Genomic DNA, 23103 nt, shown 5'->3' on the forward strand with positions numbered 1-23103 from the left:
TTTCCACATTTGGAAGTAACTGATCTCAAACTTGAACATGAATCTGTCAGACCGCATAAGATAAATTGCCTTCTGTAGATAGAATAAGTTATTGTTTCGGGGGCGTGCTCACACACATGGCTCACATACTATTTGCTTGCCAAAATCTGGGGAGTGGGCTAAGCAGGTATTAACGTCTTCATTTACATTTGAACACCCTGAAGTTCATATACGGAAGTGGTTCGCCCAGGATTTCTTAGTAAGTGGCAGAGTAAGGACCCAGATCAGGGTCTTTTGATGAACAAATCAGACCTCCTTCCCTATATCACCCTGCTTGAAAAGGATACTCGCATGCAGGGCACCACAAAAATAGCACTGATGTTTAGAAGTGATAAGGTCATACAGAGCATTTTATTCTCACATTTTTTTTTCTGAGTTCAGAATTATAGGGCAGAATATTTCCAAGGCCAGTATTTCTTTGTGAATCCTTTGCAAATTTTTATCACTAATGATCTTCACTTCTGAAAATACACGTTTTTGAAAGTGAATTCTTTACTGTTCTCACCGTTAATTTCTAAGTTTATGATGATGACTATCCATTACATTTGTATCTAGAAAAAAGCCAAAGATTATTTTTAAACAAACAAACATTTGAAGAAAATAGGATAAATTATGCACCTCTATCCAATGTGATTGTTGAATATTATTGATGGTTTATTTCAATAACAAAAATAAACACATTAGAAATGTTGATTAAAAAAAATCCTCTTTTACTGAAGAATGTAATATATCATATGTCTAGATTATCTGAAGACCATTGAAATAAAGTGGTATAGAGGAGAGCATAATGAACCTGGCGTTAGGTCTACTAAGATTTAAATCCTATACCTACAAATCATTAGCTACGTGACTTTGGACCTAATGGTATTTCCAAAACTCAGTTTCCTAATCTATAAAATAATAGCAACCTTACAGGGAGTGGTGAGGAGACATGAAGCCCCTTATGTATTGTCTTGCAGGAAGGAAATGCTCTAAAAAGTTGTGTTTCCTTCCTACTTATCTGTTTGAAAGATAACAGGAACAGATTCCCATGGCAAAGCCTAGTTTATCTTGAGGAACACTAGCCTAACTCCCTAGGGCAGACGGGGGAACCAGGAGTCTCCCAAAGCAGAGGAAGCAATTTCTTTTATGAAAGTTCAAATAAGTAAAGGAACAATCTGGGAATCTGAGATGGTTCTAGAAGAACAGGCAAAATTTCAACAGGGGAGGAAATGATGAAACAAGGGATGTTGATGAGAAATGATGTTCCAGGTGGGAAAATGACTAATTTATTTATTCATATATCCATCCATTTAGGAAATATTTGGGTGCCCACACCATGAAACAGGCGTAGCTCTAGGTAATGGAAGTGTAGAGGTGAAGTTGACAGACAAGCTCATGCTCATGCAGCACACATTCCAGTGAAGCTTATGGTAACATTCAATATTAGAGTGAAATTTAATTCATTAGACAACAGGTGAGCAGTGGAATCTTTTTGGGCTGGAGAAGACAAGATGGGAACTTTACAGAATCCAGAAGTGTCAAGAAGTGACACAAATTAATGTCATAAGCATCCACCTGCTAGTTACTGCTAAGCTTCTATAGAGAATTTTCTAAAATAGTCCTACACTCCTTATTAAATCACATGTATTTAAGCACAAGCCTGCTGCAGTAAACTTGGAAGAGTTGTATAAATTGTAATATGTCATTTTCAGAAGATTCATATCACAGCCTCGGGACAGAAAATCATTTACTTTGGTAAAGGAATACTGTAAGAAATTTTGCTTGTTCATACACTTCAGTACAAAAATAAATTTCAAAAATAATGAATGTTGGTATATGCCTCAGACTCAACATGAGCCGGTAAACAATGCCCTCCACCCACTTTTTCTATACCAATCCAACTTAAAAAAATAGCGAAATCCTTGTAATGGAGCCTTTTCTAGATTTTGTTCTACGGCTTGAGCTGTCTTTTAAGTTAGTCAATAGTTACAAATGTGTGTCTTTTTAAGTATAAATACTGAAAAATAACTGCTCAAAATTCACACTTTCCAAGGGCACACTCTATATTAGGTACTGCGTTAAGCACATTTCATAACTAAAGGTCATCCAAAACGTTATCTAAATATCCAGATTTATTTCTCCAGCTTGTCACAGTAACACCACTGAAAAGAAAAGCTGTGTCTACAAACACCATATGACTAATAGATGATGAAGGAAAGATTAGTATTGCCATTTTTCCAATGAGGGAGCTGAAGCTCAGAAAGTGACTTGTTTAAGGTCAGGTGGGGGAACAAAGATCAAGCCTGAGTTTTCAAATCCTGTTGTCTTTTCACTAAATCAACATTCACTGCATTTAATAGAACTATTTCACAGAAACAGAAACCTCCACAGCTTTCTTTGCCTCTATGCTCTTTTCAAAATGAGGTCTAACTACAGTAACATTCCTATCTTTGATCAGGTTTCCAAGGCAAAGCCTGAAATAGAGAGTCTAGAGCTCTTGATTTGCTGGGGAGTGCTCTCCAGGAAAGGAAAGAGAGGGAAGGCAGAGAGAGCGGTAGAAGGAGCTGAGCAAGGATATGGTGTCAGCTGGAGACTAGCTTCAGCCTGACCCCACCAGGTGCTCTAAAGTGGGAATTGTACCAGAGGTGGTCCCACCTTGAGGCAGGGGAACCAGCCTTGTGTACCCCAGTACTAGACTGTTACTGGCTATAGGTTTCTCCCTGGGGCAGAGTATAAGTTCCTGGGTGAGGTGGCTCCCATTCAGTCAAAGGCAATTCTCTAGAGAATGGGCAGCTCTGACTTGTTAGAAACCAACATTCACAACAGCTGAGGGACCGGGAGAGGGCTGTTCACTAGCCTGGTAAAGGGATCTGGACAGGTACCAACAAAGTTCAACATAATTACTTTATCCTTAAAGCATATTTGAAGGTTGGCACCAGGCTGGTTAATACCAACACCATGCCACATTTATTTAACCAAAACATTTGAGTCAGCGGTCCCATGCTGACACTACCTTAGAATGAAGATAGACATAGATAGATAGATAGATAGATAGATAGATAGATAGATAGATATAAATGGATGGATGGATGGATGGATGGATGGATGGACAGACAGATGGAAGGACAGACAGATAGATAGATACATGCAATATACCTTCTAGAATTCACACTCATAACTCAGAACACAGTAGATTTTAAAAGGGGGCTCTGAGAACAAGTTTTATAAAATGTCAATTGCCAAAGTACAATTTGCAAGGCATTGTTTGGAGGCGAATCATATTCCGTCCTTTTCCCTCTCCCCATCTTTGTACCCCTCCCAGCTCTTCTGTGAAGAGTTCTCCTGAAACTGGCAGGGAAACCTGGAACAGTTATCAAAACATATCCAAATCACTCTTGAGCACCACAAGTGAAAAACATACCCCAATTCTGCAATCAAGGACGCCCATCGTTTGCTCCTAATTTTCATACCAAGCACCTCTAATGATTAATGAGTTCAATGATGCCACATTCAAAACATGGAAGTTCCGCACCCTGCTGCACAGGAGATAGTCTGAAGATCAGTATCCCCAACCTCTAAATGATTGTCACCACCCACAGAGATACCTTGTTTGTGCTAGCTTCTCAATTATTGTGAAACTCCTACCATCAATCTCCTGGGAGTTTGTGATTCAGCTTTGATTACCACTGCCTGGGACTCTGCTTTCTTATAAACTTCGCATTTTCTCATACTTGGAAAAAGTTCATATCAGCGAGGTAGAAATAGCAACCATTTTCTCCCCACCCATTGCCCCTTCTTGGAGAATCTCCCTACCCCGAAGACTAACTAGACTCTATATGACGTGGTGCTGCCCCTCTCCCCAAATCTGGCCATAGGACCCTGGCTGCACCATGCCATAGGTGAGGCTGAGTCAGCCACTTCCCTTCTGTTGAGAATTTGTGCCAAGAACAACAGTGTTGGACACTTGAACTGTGTGGTTAGAATCCAGCTTGGGGCAGATATTGTTTTCCTTGAATACAAAAAAGCAGAGCAAGATATTTATAGTAAAATTCAGAGAAATGGAGCAAAGACATAATGAGAAGCAAAGAGCAGTATAGCAAGGACCTAGCAAGATGGTACAGAAAAATTCTTCACTGATTTTCTGGCTCCCAGATCTCCTTTCCCTCTCCTTCATGAAGCCTGGCTTAACTTCTTACCTTTAGGTAACTCTGATTCCTTCCTATCCTACTTTTTTTTCCTAAGCCAATTTGAGTGGGTTGCTGTTCCATGCAACCAAATGATTTCTACTTAACGATCTTTGATATACTGAAGAATCAGGATGGATTCTTTTTTTTTTTTAATATAAGCTCAGACAAAGCAAAAGGGCGAATACAGCACCTATTTGAAGAATATCTATTGTGTATTTGTGTCAGAGACTAGTAACTCTCTCCCCAAGATCCACTCTCTCCCTCTTTCTTAATAACAATTTTGTTGGACGTATCAACTAAAAATTACCTTTCCCTTGAGCTGGCCCTGTAGCCGAGTGGTTAAGTTCATACACTCCGCTACGGTGGCCCAGGGTTTCGCTGGTTCGGATCCTGGTGCGGACATGGCACCGTTCGTCAGGCCACGTTGAGGCAGCGTCCCACATGCCACAACTAGAAGGACCCACAACTAGAATATACAACTATGCACTGGGGGGATTTGGGGAGAAAAAGCAGAAAGAAAAAATAAAACTACTTTTCCCAGCTTCTTTTGCACATAGAAGTAGCTTGGTGACACAATTACAGCCAATGTGTGCTCTACGCTGGTCTCTAGAGTCTCCCAGGGAGATTAACCTGCAGTTGCCAAGAGTGGTAATATTTTAAATAATGTACTGTCTATTGCCTTACTTCAGTCCCCTGTCTCTCTTCTCCACTCCCTTACCAGTGTTTTCTGGGATTATCTTCAAAATAAACTCCAGTTGGGGCTGGCCTGGTGGTGTAGTGGTTAAGTTTGCATGCTCCACTTTAGCGGCCCAGGGTTTGCAGGTTCGGATCTCAGGTGTGGACCTATACACCGCTCATCAAGCCATGCTGTGGCGGTGTCCCACATAGAAAATAGAGGAGGATTGGCACAGACGTTAGCTCAGCAACATCTTCCTCAAGCAAAAAGAGGGAGATTAGCAACAGATATTGGCTCAGGGCCCATCTTCCTCACACAAAAAAATGAAAAAATAAAAATAAACTGTAATCCTTATCTCAGAGTCTGCTTTGGGGAACCCAAACTAAGACAGGAGTTAACTTCCATGAGGCCACCACTGACTAATGGGGGATGGGAGCCAAAAGGTTACTGTTTCACCCTTTTGTCACCAAGGTGAATAGTTCTGAGAAGCACTGCATGCCCTGATGCCTCATTCCTGCTTCCTGAGATCACTTCCCAATAAATTACCCACATAGATGCTACCTTTGACTTAGATTTTGCTCTCAGGGGAATCCAAGTTAAGACATTGCATAACCAGGCCACTTAGGCCATCTGTAAAATTCCGTACCATCTACGGGTGACTGAAACGGGGCAAGTTACGTGATACACATGGAATTGCACGTTCCTAGGTCTCCTTCACGTGGCTGACACCACAGTCGTGAGGCATCTGTACCACTATTGCTCTCTTTAATCTGATTATCATTCTCTGATGCCTCTTACATGTCCATTTGCATGCTAATGGTTCTGTTCATATGGTCACTGTCAAAATGATACCAGATTACCTTGCTAACCATAGAACAAATAAATGCCTCAGCATGATTTCTTGCTAACTAAACCTCAAAGAAACTGTTTAATTTCTCTGCATCACATAACATTGAGCAATCTTTGTAGCTTCTAATCTGCTTCCCAGATAAAATGCACATCCTCACCAAAAAATCATAACCATCATTATAGGGTATTTCTGTGCTAACAAACTGGTGCAAACTTTTTTTTCTTTTGAGGAAGATTAGCCTTGAGCTAACTACTGCCAAACGTCCTATTTTTGCTGAGGAAGACTGGCCCTGAGCTAACATCTGTGCCCATCTTCCTCTACTTTATATGTGGGACACCTACCACAGCATGGCTTTGCCAAGTGGTGCCATGTCTGAACCTGTGATCCAAACCAGCGAACCCTGGGCCGCTGAGAAGTGGAACGTGTGAACTTAACCACTGCGCCACCAGGCCAGCCCCTGGTGCATACTTTAACACCTGTCATCTTGCTTCATATCAAATAGAAAAGGTTATTAATTTGTTTCATCTTTTTATCCCAATACATAAAATTGATGTACAAATGTATAAAACTCATAAACATCTGAAAATACATAAAATGCATAAAAAGCATAAACTAAAGAACCAGTAAGGTTCGGAAAATTCAGGGTCTAATAAATTTCTAGAAGTTGGCTTGACAAACACTTCGTCACCAGCACTGTATGAGGTGTGTTGAACAATAAATGTAAAAATGAAAGTTTTAAAGAACAGGCACTTCACAATGAAGACACTCCCCCACATAGTAGCCAGTCTCTAGCTCAGTTATTGCTGAAGGTTAGCACGCTCCCCTTGCAAACCAGGTGGATGGGTTAGTTCTCCGCACTTGTGCTGTCCAATACAGCAACCACTAGTTATTTAAATTTACATTAATTAAAAATAAATAAAATTAAAAAGTCAATTCCTCAATTTCAGATGATCAATAGCCACATGTGGCTAGTGACTACTGTATCGGGCAGTGAAGATACAGAACATGTCCATGATTGCAGAATGTTCTGTTGGAGAATGCTCTCCTCTGAATAAATATTCAGAATCCTCCTCCATTGGGATTCCTTCATTCATTGATTCTTTAAACTACAAATAATTACATTGCACTTTTTATAGACAGAATTCTTTGAGATTACACTTGTTGATTGAGAAATTCGGTTCTTCTCAATGCGTTATGTGGTACCGGAGCTGTATTACTAACATAGCCCTCATTGCTAACATAAGCCATTGCCTCCATTCCCATTAAGGTTTGGGCCCAAGACATAGTCCCTATATTTTTATGCTTCCTAGATACCTAGAAAAATAATTTTATTTTATCTGAAGGAAGGCAAAAGAGATCTTTGCATTCACTAATTCCATCATTTCAAAAACCAAGTTAGGGTTAATTTCTGGACACCAAATTTCCCATGCATCCATCAGACAAAAGGCTCCTAAGAAGCTCCTGTGCAAGAAGAACTGGGCCAGGTCCTTGGGCACAGAGACAAAGCCCCAGGGTGCCAGGACTGTGATACAGTGGGAACAGGCTGGAGACTGTGGGCCATACCCAGAATTCAGCCATGATTTGTTTATTCTACAAAGCATGCGCCTCATAACGTTTGACAAAAGGAAGATGTTTCCAACCTAAAATCTCCCAAGATTAGCACCAAAATCCTTATTTCTGTTTTCTCAAGAAACGTGAAAATATCTGGACGCATTGGGCCTACGTTTCTGCTCAGCAACAATTAATAATTGGCTGGAGCTGAAGCAGCTGCTCCTACAGGCAGAAATCCATGTTCCAGTGTGCCAACACCTCTTGTCAACAGTGTTGCCTCTTATGGCGGCCTGCTTCCTGCTTCCTCATGCATTATCTGCCTGGCCTCCAGCAGACCTGGTTGGCATTCTCACTCCAACATTTACCAGCTAGATGGGCTTGGGCATGTTACCTGGGTTCTTCAAAGGCCGGCTAAGCAACATGAGACAGGAAACTGAGAATGGATCTCCCAAAAGAGATCAACAAAACAAAAGATTTACAAGCTCGAGCATCTTTGCATTTTCACAAGCAGATGGGGGTGGGTTAAACGGTAGCAGAGAAATGACTGATAAACAGAAAAGGCAGAGAGCATCCAGTCCTATGGCCCTTTCTAAGCATTTTCCACCATTTGCCCAGGCAGCTGTGGTTCTGATTTATACAAATAAAATAAGATCAATTAGAATCAAATTGAATCATCCTTTCATTTGCTGTTTTATCAAGTGGACTAATAAGAAGAAACTTTTTAAAAAAACTACTTGGCTTTGACTGCAAAGGGAACTTAAGAATTTCAGGTTGAGACAAAAAAGTAGGTTCAGCCAAATCACCCCCTTGGGTTTTTCTCTGATAGGTACCAGCTGTCCCGCTAAATGGTTGGGCTTGTCCCTCAGGCTTAACCTTGGTTCACTTAGGGCTGTAGATGGCAGGCCTATTAGCCAGGGTGGGTCTTCCCACAGAGATCTGGTCTCTGGGAGAGAATCAGAACTTTTCTTCCTCTACAACTGCTAAGTGAAACAGAGTCTTTTTAAAGCACAGAAGACCTGGGTTCAAACCTCAGCTCTTCTATTAAACATTATTTATTTTTCTAAGCCTCGGATCCCTTGCCTAAAGAGGGGAGAAATAACAATGCATACATTCCAAGACAGTTGTTAGAGTTAAATGGCATAACCTGTAGAAAGCACTTAGCACAGGGCCTGGAGCTCAGTATGTATGCAATGAATGTTAACAACTGTTACTTAATTCACAGAGAGGCTGAGGTGGCCCAAAATAGCCATATGTGAGGCAAAGGCAGAGTGTGTCCATAATGTTACCTCTGTTAATAGCAAGTGTGGTCAGGAAAGTGATCCAAGAAAGAGAGAAAATGCCCTTGGCATCAGGTAGCTGCTAAATTTATTTTACTGATAGGGTGTTCTATAATCACGAGCTAGATACGCTCTAGGATTCCTCAGACGGTGCAGTAACAGTCCATCCACTCTGCCTTTCCCTCAAAAGAATTAGTAAAGGGCCAAGTGCCTCAAACCAGAAGTAGTCGTGGTATAAATCTGTGTCAATGTGTCACTACACACACAGGCACAAGCTTCACATTTCAGAAAGAACTGAATATGATCAACATATATGAGTATCATTGAAAGTAAAACAATAAGTTACTTATTTATGATAAATAAGTTTAATATATAATATTATAAATAAAATGCAATTAGAATGGTAAATTGATATTATAAAATTCTTTTTATTATAAAAGATTTACAACAACAGAAATTATCTTTGGCCTTCTAAAAATTACGTAAATCTATTCTTATATAATGACTCAGAAGAAAGAAGACTTAGTATTTGCCTCTCCACCCAAGTCAGAGTACAGAAATCTAAATATTTTCCAAATGGTGGAGTAGGACGATGACCTGGAAAGATCGAGGCAGCAGCTTATATAAAAGTCCACGTGAACGGCGTCACGAGTTTGGCAGCTCTGACTATTGCTTTACAAATCCATTCTGTTCATTAAAATACTTCCAAATGAAAGTAAGAATATAAACAATCTTATGAAAAATAGGCAATCTCATTGCAAAATTAAAGAAGCACAAATTCAACCAAGATTTCATTTTCATCTGTGAAACTGAAAAAATATTTAACTGCTAATGCCCACATTGTACCACCTCATTGGAGGGCAAGTTGGCAATTGTTTCAAATACTCTAAAAAGCGATAACGTTTTGAGCCAGTGACTCTACATGTAGAAACTAAGTAATAATAGAGGCACAGAAACCATTTATCTTTAAAGAGGGGTTCTTTTAGAAATAATATAAGGCAGGCCCCATGGCCAAGCGGGTAAGTTCGTGCGCTGCGCTTCTGCGGCCCAAGGTTTTGCCAGTTCAGATCCTGGGCGCGGACATGGCACCACTCATCAGGCCATGCTGAGGCGGCATTGCACATGCCACAACTGGAAGGACCCACAACTAAAATATACAACTATGTACTGAGGGGATTTGGGAAGAAAAAGCAGGAAAAATAAAAGAAGAAGATTGCAATAGTTGTTAGCTCAGGTGCCAATATTAAAATAATAATAATAATAATATAACATATATTTGAAACTACTTAAATTAGAGATTAGTTAAATAATTTCCGGGACAGGCATAGAGTGTAATAATATATAGCCATCAAAATTACAGAGAAAGATATTTTAGCCAGTGGCACAGAAATACACTCATAATATATTAAGGAGAACAAAGCAGCTGACAAAATAGTGCTTCTTCTAAGAACCCATTTGTTATGGTTGAGTTGTGTCCCCCCAAGATTCATAGGTCCAAGTCCTTACTCCCAGCACCCCGGAACGCAACCTGATTTGGGAATAGCGTCTTTGCCAACGGAATTAGTTACAATGAAGTTGTACTGCTGCTGTGCGGGCCCTAGCCTAATACGACTGGCGTCACATAAAAAGGGGGACATTTGGACGCAGACACATACAGGGAGGACACAGGGGAAGGCAGAGGCAGAAATTGGGGCAATGTATCATCCACAAGCCAACCAACAGCAAAGATTGCCAGAAACCCACCGCAGCGGCGTGGAACAGGATCTCCCCCACGGCCCTCGGAAAGAACCCACCCTGCCCACGTGTTGATCGCGGCCTCCTAGCACCCAGAACAATCAGACACTAAGTTTGTGGTGTTTAAGACACTCAGTTCGTGGTACTTTGTTGTGGCAGCCCTTGCCATCTAACAGGTGATCTTTGTAGGAAAAAAGGTACATGAACATAGAAACGTCTGAAAAATATGTTTTTTCAAAACATTAACCTTAGATATCTCAGTAGAAGGGCACTGTTTTTATTTACTACTAATTTTTATTTACTAATTTTTGCTTAGGTTTTTGTGATTTTAAATTAATGAGCATATTACTTATGCATAAAATGGCTCTAAATACCATGTCAACAAAATTCACTCCCAAATGCAAATAAACTCAGTATGTTCGGATCATCACAGGCGTGGGCAAAGCAGCGGGTCAGACAGACATGGCTTGACATCCTGCCTTGATCACTTTCTTATCAGCTTTGCACGTAACTTTGGGCAAGAGGCCCTCATAAGGTCGTTGTAAGGTATGAATGAAATTGCGTCCATAATGTAGGTAGAAGTGACATAGTACAGCCTGGCACACGGCGCGAGCTCACTAATTTACAGCCATTATAGCGAACTCACTATTTACAGGGGCTTTGTTCTTTTTTCAAATAAAGAAGCATATTATTTCTTTCAGAAAACAGCTTCACAAATTCATGGTCACCTTGCAAAAGCCTAGAGACAGCCTGGGGCTCCAATGTGTCTTGGACACTGATCTGGGACTTGACAATCTAGTCTAATCATTTTTTCCTTGCCAACCACACCTGCCAAATTTTACTGTCCCACTCGAATACATTTGGATTATGTAGAGCTGCTCTTTATGGCCTTTAGTACAAAGAATGTGTGTGTGCGTGTGTGTGTGTGTGAGAGAGAGAGAGAGAGAGGAAAAGAAAACATCTAGGAATATCTAGAGAAACAAAGACTCTTGTGAATTTTCCCATTTATTCTTTTCACACATTGGCAGTAAAACATATTTTGTGGGAAAGAAGGAAAGGAAATAAACATGTATTGAATGCTTGCTATGTGCCATCACTCTTCCTAAACATTATTTTATCTAATGAACATGAGTCTGCCCACTAGTTATTATTATTTTTCCTCTTATAAATATGAAAAGCCCAGAGAGGTTAAGTAACATGTCCAAGGTCACACAGCTTGTCAGTGGTGGAGCAAACAGTCAAACCCAAGTATTCTTTCTATTACCAAATGAGGGAAATGTAATGAATAAAGCCAGGAATTAAAAAGAAAATAAAAATCAGCCAACAATTTAAGATAATAAAAAAGAGAGAGAAAGTATAATATTTACACTTCAAATTTACCTACTGTTGCTAGTAAACATGCTACCTACTGTTGCTAGTAAAAAGTCTTTTCCCCCAGAATAGCTAGAGTTTAATGCCACTAACAATTTCACACATATTCTTTGCTTTTTGAAACCAATGAAGCACATGTCTTTTAAAATAAATTTCAAAGACATGTAATAATCATGCTTTGCTTTCAGTTGCTTCATAAATAGAATCTGCCATGTGATTCTGACAACAAAAGTTCACATATAAACTCTAATAAATGATTATGAAACATGAAAATATGTCCCCCCCCCCAAAGAAGTGCAGCTGTAGACGAAGCTGCTCCTACAGGAGAGATTCCCCAGAGACCTCAGCTGTAGTGTTCTCGATTCAGAGAGCCCCTGAGGGGAACTTCATACACGTTAGCTCATTTTATCCCACAGCTCTCTGTTATGGATGTCATCCCCATTTTATAATTTAAGAAGTTGAGAGACTGGGGGATGAGGGGATTCGTCCAAAGTTTTTCAGCCATTAATTCATTTTTATCATTTAAACGCATCTTTGACATAGGTAAAACCCCTAGGAACTTGAGGCTCATTGAGGGTGATTTTTGCATGAACACACCCAAGGTCTATGGTCGAACCCACGCTTGTGGTTCTAAGGCCAGCACACTCTAAGGCACAATCATAATCCCCGCTCATCCAGCCACCCGCTCTTCCAGTTAAATATCTCCCAGGATCTGCACTCTTCGCTCAGATCACAGATTTGTGCCTAGTAACTTTCTGGTATCACTCTTTCTTCCAACCTAACCCTTCTTGCTTCTCAGTTCTGGAGAGCAGCTTCAGGAAAGATCGCAAGGGGAATGCCAACTGTCTATCGGGTGCGGGCAAAACCATCAGGTGAATTAAGGGCATGAACGCACAGCCAGGCAGTCTCATGGTAGACCAGATGGATGTGTGAGCACTTCTTGTTAAAACCATAGGGGGTATGTCTCCTTATTTGGCACACAAATCCTTCAGAATAATAAACCTGAAGAATGGCAGCTCTCACACAATGGGCAGACAAAATTCATTTACTCCTCTTGCATCCATGATGGAATTTGTTTGACTTGAGCAATTTATCAGGCGTCTGAAAGGAATTTAAGTGTTCATTATCTTGGTAAATATCCAGATCCTTTCCTGGATCCAGATCCAGAGAATTCTACAGAGCTGTTTATAGGCATGTTTTAGCAATATGTTCCTTAACTTGAATTTCTTTATACAATGGATCAGTGAATAAAGATTTTGATAGGAAAGATACACAAGGTCAGTAAAATTTCCTCATGGAATAGGACTATTTTTGAGAAGTAAAAAGGTCCCTGAGGAGGTCTAGACATCCCTAGCCATTATGCGGACATTTAATTTTGCTTTGTGCTCTGGCAGCATGAGATAGTAGAAAGACAACTGAATTAGGAATGAGAGGACATTACTTTAAGAAAGAATTATATATATATTGTTCCTGCTGCTTTCATTGGGGAATCGTTTAACTTCTAGACCCAGGGGTAATGAGTGGTCACTATTAATGGGAAGCAATGCAGAAAAATGATGATGATCAAGGAGTCTGACATGCTATTGCCTGGGATCAAATCCTGGCTCTATCACACACTGGCTGTTTGACTTTAGGCAAGTAGTTCAATTTCTCCAGGCCTGGGTTTCTTCACCTATAAAAGGGGCTTATTGTTTGATCCTTCAAAGGTAACTGTGAGATTAAATGAAATAATACATGTATAGCACTTAGCAAAGTGCTTGTCCTATGTATCAGTGTCAATGCTATTTGTGTGTATTTTATGATCGTCTCACAGTCAATCTTCTCCCAATGGAGAGACATCAATAGAAAGAAAAAATGATACGGCAATAATATATCGAGCAAAGTTTATGTTTATACTGTGCTAGAAATATTAGGAATGCTTAACTGTGTTTATAGATAAGACAATCAACATCTTTAACAAGCTTTTCCTTAGTTACACTTAGGGAGCCTTAGTAGATCCAGGCTGCTGAGGGCTTTACAAGCACTGTCTTACCTCACCCTCACAGCAACCAAAACACAGGACTCACGATCTTCCTTTGATGGCCGCAGACCCCAAGGATCAGCACGAGTATGCAGTCTGCTCAGTGGCCCATGGCTGGAAAGAAGAGGCAGGGTTCGAGCACAAGGCTCATTCCAGCCCCACGCTGCCTTCCAGTTGTTTCATAGTGACTCTTGCTCGTCAACCAATTCCTTGCTTCCCCTTCCTCAAATAAACAGCGCCAGGCAAGCTAATGCTCTTTCATGAGTAAATATTCAGTACAAAAAATTTAATTTGGATAAGGGTATTAAATTGAAAGCAAAAAGTATGCACATTAGTGTTTTTCTGTCTTCTACCACATTAATAAATACAAAAAACAATTAATGTACTAAGTAATGTAGTCTTCTAACTTTACGGGCCCCAGTTGAATTAACTTATGAGTGCATGAACAATGCTGAAGCATATGCAGTTGGGGAAATGCGTTTTCCTTTGCCAATGGGCTGTCTCATCCATGGCAAAACCCCAGCATTCCTTTCAGGAAGAGGCTTTTCAACTGATGAACAAGACGGCACAAGCTAGCAGAACCCCGTGTCTGAAGGGCCAAAGGTACCCACTCAGATACCATCATCAGTGTGAATCCACCAGACCATCCCTCCATCAGAGAGGATCCCCAGGACGCTGCTGCCCAAGTCTCAAAGATGGAACATCTCCTCGAGAAAACTGCGGGAGCTACCCTAATGGAAGAAGTCCTGCTGAAAAAATCACTTATTTTTCCACCAGGCATGTAGCCTTGTCACTGTGCCTAACATGCCCATGACTTGAAGAACTGTCCCTCCCACTGCTCCAGTTGAAAGAACAGTCCAGGGGGTCATGTTCTGAATCTCATGATCTTCTTTATTCAGGGCACAAGTGACAGGACTGGCAATGGGCACTGGACCCAGAGGCAGCCAATCCATAGCCTGATGTGGCCTGGGGCTGATAGTTGTGTCCAAACTGAAAAAATTATTAGCTGAGCTAATCATCTTCCTTCTCTTAGGAATGAGATTGGAATAATGGGAAGAATAAGCTAAATGAGAAGCAGAAAGGGAACTCACAACCACGGCAAGCAGGACAGCAGCCAAGACACAACAATGGCGGCACTCTTGCTAAGCATTGCTTTGAACCCAAGACATGAGGCCTGGGCCTGTCTCAGTCCGCTCACTTTTATTTCTGTAAGAGTTCTTCTCTCTCATTGTGCAGTGGGTGTGCCTACAAGTGCCCTCTTTTCTTGACAGTTGAGTCAGCCTATGTGACTGACTCTCCTCCACAACCAGCCCTAACAGCTAAACAATTGTTTCTCTAGGAGTCTTTACAGTTCCTCTTCACAACAGAGATCATGAAGGGGAATTTACACCATATCCAGTGTGTACTCAAAGATTCATTTACTCATTCCTTATACTCTTTCCTCCCTCCCTTCTTCCCTGACTTCCTTCAAGCAATACTTACTAAGCATCTGCACTGTTTATGCTTTGGTGAGATTTGTGAATGTCCCTGGAGTTGTTCCTACTATGTGTCAAATACTTAGATACTTAGCACGTACTGATGAACGAGATAAACAATACCCCTGCCCTCACCGAGTGTTTAGTCTGACAGAAGAGGTAAAATGTAAACCAGTTGTTGAGGAGTGTGCTCTGGGACACATAAGGAGGCTGACTTCATCCTGTGTAGGTAGGTCCTGCCCCAAAAAGTGACATCTAAGCTGACACCTGAGGGCACAAAAGGAATTTGCCAGCTAAAAGGAGTTGGCCTGAAAAAGAGAGGGAGAGTTTTCTAAGCAGAGTGTTCCAAACATGTGCAAAAGTCCATCAGACCAGCAAGAAACCATCACCAGGCCCCCCAAACTAAGAAGTGGAAATGTGTACAGAGGACAAAATTGGCTTTCAGTATGAGAGGTAAAAGCCAGCCCTGGTGGTCTAGGGGTTAAGATTTGGCGTTCTCACTGCCACAGTCGAGGTTCGTTTCCCGGTGAGGGAACCCCACCACTCATCTGACGTCAGTCGGTCATCAAACTGTGGCAGTTGTGTGTTGCTGTGACGCTGGAAGCTATGCCACTAGTATTTCAAATTCCAGCAGGATCACCCACAGTGGGCAAGTCTCAGTAGAGTTTCCAGACTAAGACTGACTGGAAAGAAGGACCTGCCTCCCACTTGTGAAAAAATTGGCCATTAAAACCCTATGAACAGGAGCAGAGCATTGCCTGACACAGCACTGGAAGGTGAGAGGATGGTACAAAAAGACCAGACAGGGTTCTGCTTTGTTGTACACAGGGTTGCTAGGAGTCAAAATCGACTCAGTGGCACTAAAATGAGAGCTAAAAGGAGTGAGGGTAAAGCTCCCCCGATTTTGATGATGTGTCCGTTTCCACTGGCAGCATCCTTCTTTCTTGTAGGTTCCAAAGAGACCAAACAGACTGGGGCAGACGCTAGAGGGTGGACAGCGGTTGGGAAGCACTCAGCCCCTCAAGGAGCAGAGATCAGGCACTTACACTTCACACCTCACCTTACTTTCTAAGGCAATTATCTTACACTGTCCAGTGGCACATGGATTGGTAAAAAGCATTTCTTTATCATTGCTATATCATGATCACAATTATCTTTTCCTATTTATAGTTTACATAATGCTTTTACATGCTTGATCTCACTTAAAACTTTCAACACTGTGGGAAAGTAGGCAAGGGATATTGTCCCCACTATTCAGGTGAATAAACTGAGGCTCTCAAAGGAAGGCTAAGCTAATAGAATGAACAAGGATAATTACAAACACAGCCCAGGTTAAATACATGCCTGCAGAAGATGACAACTCGAAGGAAGGTCATGGTTCTGTATACACATTCCTTAGAGACTTTCTAGTATTTTTTTCTACTAACATTTTTTCTTAGCTGGATCAAGGAGAGATGTGAACCCTCTGGGGAACAGAGAACTAAGGCTGATGCCTCTACCTGAGCACAAGTCCATGGTCCTTCCCTTCTCCTATCTGGGAGACTCCCAAGGTCCAGGTGCACCTGGGTATGAGGGTATGGCTAGTGCCTGTGGTTGACCCTATGAGGACCTTCATCCATACCCTGGAGAACTCAGTTGGATACACTGTAATTTTTTCAAGCATAAGCAATGTTCTGTGGTTATGATTTGAGAAAGATCAGGAAAATTCTCCCCACACAACTCAACAAAAATTCCCAGGAAACAAGTGCCTGCAATTCTTCCATTAGATATTTTCCTGTAGGTTCAACACTTGCCTGTCTGGAATGCTCTTTGAAATGCAAATATTGCAAGGAGCAAGCCTCTGGAGAGGCAGTCATGCTATAACAAAAATAACCATGGCAGCATGATGTAGGGGTAGACAGCTCATAAGAGGTACATGCAAATGTGAACATAGATTTTCTACTTCAGAATTTTGCCAAGACTCTCACTTGCAAGCAGTTGCCATAATGTTCTAGATTACCCTCTGAGGGATTTCTACTTTCTCCTTTTTCATCAACATCAGAATCACCTGAATCATCATCATCAGTATCATCAACATCATCATCATCATCATCATCATCATCACCTTCATAATCATTTGTTGAACAATTATAGCCCAGGCACCATGCAAGGTGGTTTACTTGGATTAAGTCATTTACTCATTACAGCAACTCTCTGAATTAGGAACTATTATCAGTCCCAATTTATAGATGAGAAAAATGAAGTCTAGTGAAGTCAAATAACTTGCCCCAAACCACTAAGCTACTGAAGAATAAAACTGGGGTTCGTAGGAAATATTTTTCTCTTCTTTTCTGTCTTGTGGGACCAAACGCCAATTGTCTTAATAAACTCAGGAAAGCCTTAAGTGATGAATCCATTAGCACACTGGGGAGTTGCTCTTTTATGGAAGTGTATTTATTGATTCATATTCCATTTGCACATGATTTTTGTCACTAATTCAGAGGCTGGAAAGTTATAATTAAATCCACATTAATATAGCTTTGAAATTACATAAGACTCTCAATGGCAGATTGCTGCTCACAGTTTAAATAAGTTGTATCTTAGAATTGTTTATACTTAGCAAAAAGAGTTATCTGACTCATGCACACAGATTTTTTTAAGAAAATAGAAAAAAGACTATAAAATAAGATTAAACTGTTGGCTTTATAAGTCTTTTTCTGCATATTTTAAGTTAAAAGATACTGATTTTTTAATTAGAATCTACTCTACCTTGGTAATTAATAGCCAAAAGAAAATAAAACTGAATGTAAAAGACAATTGATTTGTGTCAAATTCATTTCTAAATACAAACACTCCTTGGCATTTCCAGAAAAAGCCTCAAATATATATCTTAGTGGGTGAGATAAACACTGCAAAGTAGGATAGCATCTGCCTTTTAAAGTTTCTTTGAGGATTAGGGAAAAGGTACAGCAGGTGCCAGCCACATTGAAGGAAGCAGAAAATGTAGCATTTAAGAGCATACAGTTTTGCAGTGAGACTGCTCAGATCTTGGCTTTGCTATTTCCTACAATTTTATCCTTGATGAGTTAGTTAACATTCCTGAGCCTCATGGTGAAACGGGAATGTGAGAGCCATACAGATTCAACACGATGACGCACGAAAACACTGAAATATAGTGCCTCATGTGAAGCCTGCATGACAAAACTAGATACTTCCCTAATTAGGGGTTTCAAATGGTGGCTATTTATATGATATGATATGATACACGACATGATAACATGTTTCATTTTATTATTATCAACGACATGATTATAAACGCTATCAATTTCAAGCAAGCAGCATGATGTTTGCTTGGATAACATAGCTCAGAATGTCGATTCAGGAATGAAGATTATGTAAAGCAGCTGCCTTCATTTAAATCAAGTACATCTGTACTTCATATTTTAGACACCTTGCATCTCCGGTTTAGCTGGCCTCCTTCGGGAAGGCAGAAAGAAATGGCAGAATGGAGATGTGAAGTCCAGGGGTTGTAGCAGAAATGGCATAGCAAAATTGGAGATGGACGTCAAAGAATAAGGATTAGAGGAATCAGGCAAGGTGACCCAGAAGTTAATTCTATAGGGACAGAATCTGGACCTGCAGCATTGTGTTGGAGGACTGTGCCAACCAAGCAAATATCATTTTGGGGAGTTGAAGTCCTTTTGATGCCCTTACATCTGCACCAATTCTAGTCCTAAACAATGTGGACGTGTTGAAGTCTTCGTATTCCATTACACATAAATCCACATCGCAAATCCAGAGCCTTGGACAAAGTAGAGAGAAGAAAGAATGTGCTAACAAATTTTTAAAAAAGGAAAAAAAAAAATAGCAGACCAAAGTCCTACTGGCAAAGTACTGAAGTGGCAAAATAAGAATGATCAGTGGAAGGCAGGACTAAAACAACTTAATTTTTCAGAGTAAGTCTGAGAAATGGGGTAAATTTTACATATATATAAAGCCATTTCAAAATGATTTAAAAGATTTGCTGGACCTATTTTATCATCAGGGAGTAAATAAAACAGACCACCAGAGTCAGAGTGAATTTCTGTTTTGACCTGAAAGGTAGTGAAAAGTCCCTTGACTTCATTTAAGCAGAGATTAAGGATTTGGGAGTTTTGCCTCAACATCTTTGAAATTGGCTACAGCTTTTCCCTGAAGGTTTGACTTTTATATGTTATTTAGACTTTAAATCTGCTGTTTCCATGAGCCCTTCCTAGGTGGAGAACACACAAATAAAGTGCATTTTCTCCCTAAGGCTATCAATCCAAATGTGGAGGATGTCTTTAGAAGTAATACCACTTAATATGATCAATCCATAGGAAATCATTTAAAATACGAGTTATTTTTAAGAATTACTCATGTGTTACAACCGTGGACAAGTGATACGCCTCCGATTCTTCCTGCTTACCACAGCTTTCCTTTCCTCTCTCTTCTCTCTCCCACTGCAACTCAAATTACACCCATTGGAAAAAAATCAATTTTAACAGTTGAGTGGTATACACCTGTCCTTTACTCTATGCTTGTATAAATTATACACACTCACACCCACTCACACAAAACTATGTCTTCTTTTTTTATTTTTACAAAAATAGTATTGTATTTTATACATTATTTTGAAATCTGATTGAATAAATTTTTCACACATTGATTAGAAGAACAAAAATCACTTGTTTCCATTTAATAATTTTATCAAATACTAACAATGAAACTCATTTTTCTCACTTAATTTTATCAAATATGATTACATATATTGACCTCCAGGTCAATGCATATTGATTTAACTCATTCTTTTTAATGGCAGTATAATATTTCACAACATGCATGTATCATACTTTGGCCATTTTCCTATTAATGGTCTTAGTGTTTCTAGTTCTTTCCTCTGCAAATGATGTTGCAGTACATATCCTTCAACATATATCTTTACATACACTTTTATTTCTACAGCATAAATACCAAAAAAAAAGATTGTAGTTTAAAGACTTTACAGACCAACAACTTTAAAGCTGCTCAATCACAAAGCAAGAGAAACTAGTGTTTCTGTCATTATCGATTTACTCTTTCTGCTGATGACTTACTGTTTACCAAGCACTGTGAAAGGCACTAGTGGGGAACGCAGACAAACAGAACAAATTTCCTGCCATCTCAGAGATGACAGTCCCTCTCGCTGTCAATATCTGCTACAGAAAAAGATACCTCCAGCAGTTGTTCCAGCCACTGCACGCACATAAAATGTGTTCTGTGTTCGCTTTCCCTCCCTCCCCCCACCGTGTGAAACTTTCTCAGTGATAACCTTTTTCTCTCTCCCTGCTCTCATCTCTTTACCTTAGCTCTTTTAAAATGTACGTCAACTAACTTAACTGCCTTTTTAAGGTTTTTTGGGCGCATTATTCAGGTTCTCTTCCACAAATGAGAGGCTAATAACTGATTTACAAGCAAAAGTCCTTCCTCTGTAGATCCTGAGAGGCCCAGAAGAGAGAGAAGGACTGTAAATATTTGAAACGTAACAAATTTTCTGCTATTCCCCTCCCCCAACACACAAAGAAAAAAACAACTATAACACAGTGTGATAAATTCTCATGAATGAATGAATGAATAACTGTAATTGAAGTCCAAAGAATGGGATGAATCATCCAGTTTGGAGTGGAGAAAAGAAGCAAACATGATCGAAATCTTCACTGAGGAGGTCATGTCTAAGGTGAGGTTAAAAGACAAACATCCTTTCTAGGCGTGGGACATGAGGGCGTTCCATAGAGTATGAACAGAAATAGGAAGAGCTGTAAGGCGAAAAGTGCTTTTGAGTTTTGGAGAGGCTGTGTAGCTTAGGATGGTGGTTCTCCAACTTTAAGGTGCAAAGAACTATCCAGGGAGCTTGCTTAAAATGCAGATTCCTGGGCACCCCTCTTCCCAATATTTTGATTATAAGTCTGGAAATCTGCATTTTAAACAAATCCATTCAAGTTTACCACACTTTGAAATACACCATTAGAGGCTGTATGGTGACTAGTGGTATGAAACAATGTCGCAACAGGACTGCAAAGAATCCAAAACTAATGTTTCAGATAAGCCACAAGGTGAGAGAATAAGAGATTATGTCAGAAATGATGTCAGGTCTTTGAATATGGTTTCGAGAGACAGTGGCTTGGCAATGGAACCAGTGGGGAAGGCAGTTAGAGTTACTATTTTGATTTAAAAAATAACAATACTCTTTCACAGGGAATGTTTATTGAATGGCTGAAGGAATGAACGAATGTGGACAGAATTCCAAGAAAACCAAGGGAAAGTTTCCTGGCCTGTGAGCACTGCTTGCTTTGTTTAACTCGACTGGGAAGAAAAACAGTTGTGGAGTAGCCAACCCAGACCCACTAGTTCAAGCCTTCCCAATGCTGTCTTGATTTATGTCAAAATGATACATTCCTGCATTTTTATGCAGGTCTACAAGCAAGGCCGATGTAATTATCCTGTAGGTCATCCATGTAAACACGCATCACAGCAGTGTAGCCAAAGCCAGATACTAGCCCGGGGAATGAAGACCGGGGAGGACCGAGCACACTCTTATGTAATTTCCCAGCTCATCAGTGGTAGGGCCTGTGATTAATGCTACATGACGGGCTTTGAACTTTCTGTTCAGATAGGTCTGCTTGCCTTTCAGAGCTCCTAGCAAGAGGGAACGTGTGACCCACAGATTTCACTCTGAATAACCATCATCCAAGCCAACAACACTAACACCGCTCCGTGGTCCCCTGAATAGCTGCCTCTGTGCCTCACTCCTCTGTCAATAGACAAGTTGCTATAGGACTGTCAGGGTGTGTTTTTTAAGGAGACAAAACAGAAGAGTAATCCAACTTCGTAAAGCCACACAAAGAAGGCTGGAAAGGGGGGCGGCTCTTCTGGGAAAAAATCAGAAGAGCCCTCGAGGAGTGGCTAGAGTAGAGAAACTATAACATGGAAGGATGGGGTCCTTCTCCCTAGCCCAACAGCTTTCATAGCCCCGCAGCATCTCTCTCACTGGAGCTCCCAAGAGGAGTTGGCCACAGTGCTTCCAAGCATCCCAGGCCAGGAGAAGAGCTGTCTCCCTGCTGACCAACTTTCCGAGCCTGGTCAAGTCCTCCGAGTGACGACGCTCAGCCCCTCTGCTCAAGCCTTCACCCCGCAGAAGCCCAGGTGAGGAGCCCGTACCTCGCGGCAGCTCCTCCATCTGCTCCCCTCCCCGTCTGCCCAGGAGGCTCCTTTCAACAGCCCCTGCGCGTTTGCAAGCGATGAGATGAGATGACACCTAGTCCCGGCGCTTGCAAAAATTCGTCCACCGAGCAGGGAGCACCCCGCCCGTGCTCTCCTCACCTGATGATCGCCGCCTTGGTCCCCTCCCCGCACGCACACCGCTACTCACCAATTCCAGGGCTCGCAGGAAGGCAAGGGGCTCCTTCAGCGCCCGGAAGGTGCCTGCTGAGGCCAGCTTTGGGCGAAGGAGACAAGAGAGAGAAAGAGAAAGCGTGAGCCAGGGCCTGGGAGCGCTCTCGGAGCCGCGGGGACCCCAGGACCAGCCGCCCTGCCCCGTCGTGTCCTACCTGGCTCACAGGGTCCATAGCTCGCGCTCGCTCGCTCTTCCTACCCACCGGTTCCCTGTAAATGAAGTTCGGGGGACACCACCGTCTCGTCCTCAGGGCCAGAAGCCCCCTTTCGGGAGGAGCGAGGCCCAGGAGCAGCGCGGAGCGGGCAGGGTGCCTGGGAGAGCGGGATGCCCCGTGCTGGCTCGCGAACGTTCGGGTCTGCTGTGTGCTCCGCGAAGCCTGCGCGCCCGGGAAGCAAGCAGAGCCGGCCGAGGGGTGAGGAGGGAAGAGCTGGGGTGGGGGAGAGGCAGCCAGAGAGGGGAGAAAGCCAAGCAGCCGGGGGAAGGCTGCCATTGGCCAGCTGCGAGCTCCAGAG

General features: G+C 41.5%; 1 protein-coding gene across 1 annotated transcript in view; it reads right to left on the reverse strand.

The window, feature by feature from the left end:
• Positions 1-22872, reverse strand: part of SYNPR (synaptoporin) — a 287178-nt gene extending 264306 nt beyond the window's left edge. The window contains exons 1-2 of the mRNA XM_046644722.1: positions 22746-22872; positions 22568-22633 (exon numbers count right to left, since the gene is read on the reverse strand). Of these exons, the coding sequence (XP_046500678.1) occupies positions 22568-22633; positions 22746-22763 (84 nt within the window). The 5' untranslated portion in view covers positions 22764-22872. The remainder of the gene's footprint in view (positions 1-22567; positions 22634-22745) is intronic.
• Between the last annotated feature and the right edge of the window lie 231 nt (positions 22873-23103).

Source organism: Equus quagga, chromosome 1 (genome assembly GCF_021613505.1).
Source record: "Equus quagga isolate Etosha38 chromosome 1, UCLA_HA_Equagga_1.0, whole genome shotgun sequence".
Classification (NCBI taxonomy): domain Eukaryota; kingdom Metazoa; phylum Chordata; class Mammalia; order Perissodactyla; family Equidae; genus Equus; species Equus quagga.